The following is an 8,353-nucleotide window of genomic DNA, read 5'->3' on the forward strand; positions in this document are numbered from 1 at the left end:
AGGATATTTGAAGCTATTGATATATTATTTTTAGAAGTGGCCTACACAGAAGTGAAAACATTGAGCAACACACACAAAATGCTGAAGAAATCGGCAATCCAGGCAGCATCTACGGTGGGAATAAACAGTTGACACTTTGGGCTTCATCAGGTCTGGAAAGGAAAAGGGCAGAGGCCAGAAATTGAAGGCGGGGTGAATTGAAGCTGGCAGCTGATAAGTGAGGGGAAGGTGGGAGAGGTCGGGGGAGATGAAGTAAGAATATGGGAGGGGATAAGTGGAAAAGGAAAAAGGGCTGAAGAAGAGGGAATCTAATAGGAGAGGACAGTGAACAGAAAGGAAGATGGAGGGGTGCCAGAGGGTGATGATGGGCAAGTGAGGAGAAGAGTGGGGGAGAGAGAATAATCAGACTAGGGAAGGGACAAATAGGGAAGGGAGGGGGGGAGTAAATATCAGGAGTTAGGTAAATCTATGTTCTTGTTATTAGGTTGGAGGCTACCCAAATGGAAGAGGAGGCATTACTCCTCAAGCTGAGTTTGATCTCACTGTGGCAGTAGAAGAGGCCATGGACAGACATGTCAGAATGGAAACGGGACGTCAAACTGAAATGGTAGCAACTGGAAGATCCTGGCTTCAGTGAACGGAGTGAAGCAGTTCAATGAAGTGGTCCCTCAATTTACACCATGTCTCCCTGATGTTGGGGGGGGGGGGCACTGGGAGCACCAAATACAATCACTGATGGCAATAGATGTACGTGTTGCCTCACCTGGAAGGACTGTTTAGGGCCCTGAATGGTGGTGAATGAGGAGGTGTAGGGGCATATGTAGCACTTAAAAAGCTTGCAGGAATAAGTGCCAGGAAGGAAATCAATGAGGAGGGGCAAGGGAGTCATATGGAAGGATGGGCCGAGGGGAGATGTGTGGAAAATGGAGATGCAACACCTCCCATTCCACCTGGGAAGCCTTCAATGCCACGGCGTGAACATTACTCTCCTCTCTTTTCGCTCCCCATTTTGGTTATCTTCTCAAACCTCTCCTCTTCACCTGCTCATCACCTTCCTCTGGTTACCCACCTCTTTTCGTGGTCCACTGTCCTTTCCTATTAGATTCCTTCTTCTTCTGGCCTTCACCTCTTCCACCTATCACCTCTAAGCTTCGTACTTCATTCCTTCGCCCTCATCCACCCACCCACCTTCCCCCTCACTTATCACCTGCCAGCTTGTATGCCTTCCCTCCCTCCACCTTCTTATTCTGGCTTATACCCCCTTTCATTCTAGTCTTGATGTGTCACAAGAGTGGAGCACAGGTGGACCCAAATGCAGCACACAAACACATTTTGTAGCATTAACAGAAATAGAGTTTATTAATAGTTACTAGGAAAGCAGGGAAGCAAGGATTGTACAGAGAGACATCAAGGCGTGAATGAAGCGGAAGCAGGAATATGCGTGGCTGGAATTGGGCTTGGACCCTGGACTTAGACTGGGACTCAGCGCCTGGGCTTGGCCTGGGACTCGGGACCCGCACTTGGATTTGAATTGGGACTTGAAACTCGGAACCTTGGAACACAGAGCCGGGACTCTTCCTTGGACACCGGACACAGAGCCGGGACTCTCCCTTGGACACCGGACACAGAGCTGGGACTCTCCCTCGGACACCGGACACAGAGCCGGGACTCTCCCTTGGACACCGGACACAGAGCCGGGACTCTCCCTTGGACACCGGACACAGAGCCGGGACTCTCCCTTGGTCACCGGACACAGAGCCGGGACTCTCCCTTGGACACCGGACACAGAGCCGGGACTCTCCCTTGGACACCGGACACAGAGCTGGGACTCTCCCTCGGACACCGGACACAGAGCCGGGACTCTCCCTTGGACACCGGACACAGAGCCGGGACTCTCCCTTGGACACCGGACACAGAGCCGGGACTCTCCCTTGGTCACCGGACACAGAGCCGGGACTCTCCCTTGGACACCGGACACAGAGCCGGGACTCTCCCTTGGACACCGGACACAGAGCCGGGACTCTTCCTTGGACACCGGACACAGAGCCGGGACTCTTCCTTGGACACCGGACACAGAGCCGGGACTCTCCCTTGGACACCGGACACAGAGCCGGGACTCTTTCTTGGACACTGGACACAGAGCCGGGACTCTCCCTTGGACACCGGACACAGAGCCGGGACTCTCCCTTGGACACCGGACACAGAGCCGGGACTCTCCCTTGGACACCGGACACAGAGCCGGGACTCTCCCTTGGACACCGGACACAGAGCCGGGACTCTCCCTTGGACACCGGACACAGAGCCGGGACTCGCCCTTGGACACCGGACACAGAGCCGGGACTCGCCCTTGGACACCGGACACAGAGCCGGGACTCTTCCTTGGACACTGGACACAGAGCTGGGACTCTCCCTTGGACACCGGACACAGAGCAGGGACTCTTCCTTGGACACCGGACACAGAGCCGGGACTCTTCCTTGGACACCGGACACAGAGCCGGGACTCTTTCTTGGACACTGGACACAGAGCCGGGACTCTCCCTTGGACACCGGACACAGAGCCGGGACTCTCCCTTGGACACCGGACACAGAGCCGGGACTCTCCCTTGGACACTGGACACAGAGCCGGGACTCTCCCTTGGACACCGGACACAGAGCCGGGACTCTCCCTTGGACACCGGACACAGAGCCGGGACTCTTCCTTGGACACCGGACACAGAGCCGGGACTCTCCCTTGGACACCGGACACAGAGCCGGGACTCTCCCTTGGACACCGGACACAGAGCCGGGACTCTTCCTTGGACACCGGACACAGAGCCGGGACTCTTCCTTGGACACCGGACACAGAGCCGGGACTCGCCCTTGGACACCGGACACAGAGCCGGGACTCGCCCTTGGACACCGGACACAGAGCCGGGACTCTCCCTTGGACACCGGACACAGAGCCGGGACTCTCCCTTGGACACCGGACACAGAGCCGGGACTCTTCCTTGGACACCGGACACAGAGCCAGGACTCTTCTTGGCCACACGACACAGAACATAGAACACGAAGAGACAGTTCCAGTTCAGGGTAGCGGCAAACGGCCGGACCTACCCAGCAGAGACGAGGACATGAGGAGACAAAACCACATGACGATAGACAGTTCTTTACCTTGGCATAGGGTGGCTCCAAGTAGTGGCGAGCACTCAATTTGGCCTCGGAACTACAGACAGTGGGTCTTGACTCACTCCGGCAGATTAACTTGATGGACCCGCTCTGGCGAGGTAGTATAACAGGCTCGCTCAGGCATGGTAACTTGATGGGCTGACTCCAGCGAGGAGAGGCGACTTACCTGCTCTTGCTTCGGGGAGAAGACTTGACTTGCTCCGGCGATGTGACTTGCTCGCACTTGCTTCGGTGACATCAGGTGACATCTGATGACGATCTAGCGCTGAGAAGCCGTAAGCCGGAAACTGTATACTGCTGGCTCAGCTGAGAGTCAAGTGCCTTTCATTATATAGCCCAAGAAACACGGGGAAACAATCAATTAACGGAAAACAAGGAGTCAACAGTCCCAATCATGACACAAAGGAAATTTAAAGGGAACCAGGGAATAACCATTCAGGACCGTGACACGATGGTCTTGGCCCAAAGCATCAAATGTTCATTCCCCTCTGTAGATGCTGCCTGACTTGTTGAGTTCCTCATGTAGTTTGTGTGTATTGCTCAGTTTTTGGTTAAGGTGAAAATATTGTTGGTTCATTATGAGACAAACTATTGGGAAGGAAAATATGCCTAGAGGAGGTGCAAAATGTGATTTATTTTTTAAAACATCCCTTGGCAAGGCTATTCCAACTAATGACTCTACACCAAACGTTAATTATGTTTTTAAAAATTTGCCGAATATGGTGGCTGCTGCCTAGTATTCTTTTCAGATTTTCTCTAAATGTCACATCTTACTCAACCATATCAGAATTAAAAGCTATTGTTCTGGGTCGAAGGTCACAGATAGATCAGCGTGGGTAAGGAGTGGAGGTGTTCTTCTTGCTGGTGGTAAATGCGGAGAGTATTACTAAGAAATCTGCAGACTCATGTTCAAACTTACTAAAACTCTCCTTTGGTTAATAATTATATTTAATTTCCCCAGCTGTCATAGTAAAATTTGAACTGCTGCATCCCGGCCAATTGTCACTACCTTAAGATACAAGTCACGATGTATTCTGCTACCTTTTACAGTAGGGAGGGGATCCTATTGGACTCTGCACTTCTCTAGGCCCCATAACTCAGAGTTCTGCAAAGCAGACATTTAGAAATAGAGTTGTTCACCAAAGCTTCTGCCAATCTTCTCCCAGTTGGAAATGAAGCACTCCATAGCCATACAACTTTCAAGATACTCTTTAGAATATTCCACAAAAATGTAAAATTGAAAACGAAAATAAATTAAAGTTATATGTGAATTGGCTATTGTTCTAAGATACTGCACAATTTTCCCAGTTGTGTCTCACAGTAGCTAACCATTGCCATAGCAACAGGAGGTTATTATACAGAGGACTCCTGTGCTCTTCAGAGTCTGGCCACTATCTATAATGTCAGGAGGAAGAATGACTAAGAAAAACATATTAGCTCACAGGCCATGCCATTCAACTCAAGGAAACAAGGAAAATAAGCATCAAATTTTGTTTTTTTTTTGTAAGAAAACAGAATCACCTTTGTTCATGGTGGCTTGCCTAGAACTTACAAATCAAAATTACCCATTATAAATCACAAATCACCAATTATCTTTTATAATTATTGTTAGTGGTTATCACTTAGGTTTAAACTAAATTATATCATTAAACCATACCATTGCTAGATGGGTATTTGGCAACAGTTATTGGGCAGAGGCCTCTTTTTGGCTGCAATTTGTTCTGCCCCAGGATCCATTTAGCTCCCAGTTATCACTCTTCAGATACTGCAGAATTATAAAATAGTTACTCCCCCAGTGATTCCAATATCTTTTGCTGTAGCATGGCTTCTGTGATTCCTTTCCACATTAGATTGTTTTCTTCAGTGTAGAGGGAATTCTATTTTTATTTGCTAAGTTTTCATTTTTGAATTTCTATTTTAAATTATATAGAACTGTAAGCATTCTGTAGATATGATACCTCTGAAAATAGCAGGCACCTGCAAGCTCAATAACATAAAATTACTTGATCAACTTTCTGAATAAATGAATAAAACTGATGTAAAATATGATTGTGCAAATTAATAAATTATAAAATTAACATTCCCGATTGGCTATATTGCTCACAAAATGTTTCTATCAGCATTTCAGATCTCTTCTACATGATCTGAATATATCCCTTTTTTTGTTGTCAGCCATTTGTTAAGGTACCAAGGCACATGTTAAAACTACTACAAAAATAGTTTCTCTTCGGTTGGACAGAAGTGCAGGAGCTTTACCAAATTATTCAAATTTAAGTAACTATGTTTTGTTATTTCAGGAAACATAAAAGCAAGAATTCAATCCAATGGCACTGTTGACAAGAAACTTTGATTGATGTAGCACAGGTAACCTAGCAAATGTGTTACAAGGGTACACCACAAGAATGTTCAAGAAAAACAATTTGTACCAACCCATCTATGAAAGGCAAGTTTTCAAAAACTTTTGGGGCCATCTGCTTAAAAACTGAGTGAGTGTGATTTGAAAATAAGAAAACAAAATCACATGCTGGAACTGTGAGGGACACAACACAGAAGCAGTGGGAAGAGTTGATATTACATTGCCCTTTTATCTCATTCTTTCCCACTATCCACAGGGCTCAAACGGTGTTGGTAAGCAGCAATCCACTTGTACTTCCTACAATCTAGTGGACTGTATTTAGTGTTCATGATGTCGTTCTGTTTATAATGCAAAAAAACAAAAAAATTACTATTTGAAGAACACTTTGTTCAGTCGGCATGGGCAACCCTAAGTCACTGCCAGTTCAATTCTCCATGCCATTCTCACTGTAGCCCCTAATACTGCTCCAATGAGAACCACCGGAACGTGAGAAATGGCAATTCATCTCCCATCATGGTACATGGTAGCCCCATGGCAACCAATTCTAATAACCAGCTGATTAGTTCTGTATCAGAAATGGCGGGTTACAATGCAAGATTATCAGTCTCCACCCAGGTTTATTTATTTCTCCATAGATGCTTCGCCAACTGCTGAGTATTTACAAACGCTTTGATTTTATATCACTATCTTAGTTGTTTAACTATAGTTGGGATTACGAACTAGGACGGACAACTACCGGAACTTATTCTAACAATCAGAAGTAACTTCATGTTGACAAGTCGGGCTGAAGGGAGAAGGAGCTTCACCGCTTCCTCGGTAATGGATAACTCAAGTTTTGATGTTGGGCTCATTCCCCCGCTGACCCGCATTCCTGTCATTCGGCGTCCCATTCTGTTTGAATCTTTATTCGTCCTTCTGCTGTGGAGATGCTCTACTGAAAGTACTCCACACAACTAGACCAATTCTTCAATTAATGTGCCAAGTTTGCATTTACTCACCCCGTTCTAACTTGTCTTACTCTGTGCACAAATATATCGAATTTAACTTTTCAGTGGCAATATCTCAACACGCTGAACTTCGCAACCGTAATCGCGGCAGTGCATTCTTACATTGTTACACCTGCCAGCAATGAAATCATCCAAACATATTTGGAAATCAAATGTAAAATCCATTACGCCAACAAATTCATGTCCGGGGATCTGTGGAAAATCCCTGGCCAGACCCAGCCGATCACTGCACGCCCGGCTTCGTAAGAAGTTCAAAGGTGACTTTAATGTATATATAAAAATCCTAAACGAGGGAAGCAGCGCCGACACGTCCATTGCGTTTCTGGACTCGCATTTAAGCCTTGATTTATATAAAGATAATACTGTATTAAACAAAGATTGCGAGCAAAATTGAGAAGGTAGCCATCAGAAGGAGATAAACAAGCGTGGATTTTGACATCCCTTTCAGCCCCCTCCGAGCGATGCCATTGAAACAACCCGCTTACCTGGCGAGGAGAGCCTGGTGCTCCGCCGCAGCGGCCCAGGGCTACAGCGGGCGCTCGGAGCGCTGTTCTGGGGCCGCCGACCCGCTGCACCGTCTAAAGTCTCCATCGGAAGGTGCGCCTGCTCGCCGTCAGCGGCTTCCTGCTGACCAGCCAGAATACTTCGCCCTTGGCACCGTGCACCACGCTTGGCTGAGAGCATCGTTGTGAAGCGGGAGCGCAGCCGGGGCTCTCCGTTTGGCTGGGCACCGCTCATCCTTGGCATATTTTTGTAATTGCTTTAAATATACTCCGCCCCCCATTCAAAGCCAGTCTTTAATCGCAGGCGTCAAACTTTCCATCATACCAGCCGCAGCGCTGCCTCATTAAACCGGTGTATTTTCGACCCCCTCTCCGGAACATAACCCGGGACCTTGGCGTGAACCAAACTTCAAAGTCGAGTACAAACAAAATGATCCAGTGTCACCAACATTTTACAGCCGCTTCTGGTCTCGCACCACAACCCGATCGGTTCAGAAAAAGACGGGAGTTTCCGCCTCTCTCCTGGGAAATCTAGCCAGAAACTTTGTGGTGACTCCAATAACTTGTACGTGTGTGTGAAAACAGAGAGCGCCGCCGGAGACTGCCCGGTTACTGGGGAGGCATGTGTAATGTCACCGTGACCGGACTGGCTATCCGTGTGCCTGTACTGGGATGCCGGCTCAGATGGAGACAGTCATCCCACCGTTTCTGCTGATACTTTGTGTTCAGCCAAACATTCCCGGAACTAGCGCTTCAGATCCACTCTCAGACTCGACACATCGATTCTCTATCGCCGGATGTCGGGTGAGTTTCCATATGGACAGGCCACCCACCGCCCGCCTTTTTTTTAAACCTCATCCTCTCACCCTATTAAGGACTCACACCGAACACAGTAAATAGGAGCAAGCTATTCAGTCTGTCCCGTCATGGCTGATCTCCTCCTCCTCTCATCTTGTACCCTGTGCTTTCCTTCATCTATAACAGCATGGGACAACAAAGATTTTGCTTCCTGAATACTTTTGGGCGTATTTTATGGATTTTGGGCTGTTGATCATTAAAATCACCATGAAATTTCCTTATCACATACCATTTTTTTTGTAATCTATGTTTGTTATTTCAATTCATAATTCAAGTCAATTAAAATGTTGCCCACGATGTAGGCTGAAGTTTTCTGTCTTGCCCTGCCATGCTTAGGCAGAGTGGATGCTGCTTGGGAGGACAGGTCTTTGAAAGGCCATAAAAGCATCACACGCACACCGTTCTGTACATCATGTTTACACGTATATCAGTTTGCAATCACATTGATGCGCGATCTGTACACT

At 47.7% G+C, this 8,353-nt stretch overlaps 1 protein-coding gene across 2 annotated transcripts in view; it reads right to left on the minus strand.

Moving 5' to 3' along the window:
• The window catches only part of rnf44 (ring finger protein 44), a 155,586-nt gene extending 148,296 nt beyond the window's left edge, over positions 1-7,290 (minus strand). For both annotated transcript variants that reach the window (XM_059990246.1, XM_059990245.1), the window contains exon 1: positions 7,014-7,290. In XM_059990246.1, coding sequence (XP_059846229.1) covers positions 7,014-7,275 — 262 coding nt within the window. In that variant the 5' untranslated portion in view covers positions 7,276-7,290. The remainder of the gene's footprint in view (positions 1-7,013) is intronic.
• Positions 7,291-8,353: the final 1,063 nt, after the last annotated feature.

The sequence above is a fragment of the Hypanus sabinus genome, chromosome 15, assembly GCF_030144855.1.
Source record: "Hypanus sabinus isolate sHypSab1 chromosome 15, sHypSab1.hap1, whole genome shotgun sequence".
NCBI classification, from domain to species: Eukaryota; Metazoa; Chordata; class Chondrichthyes; order Myliobatiformes; family Dasyatidae; genus Hypanus; species Hypanus sabinus.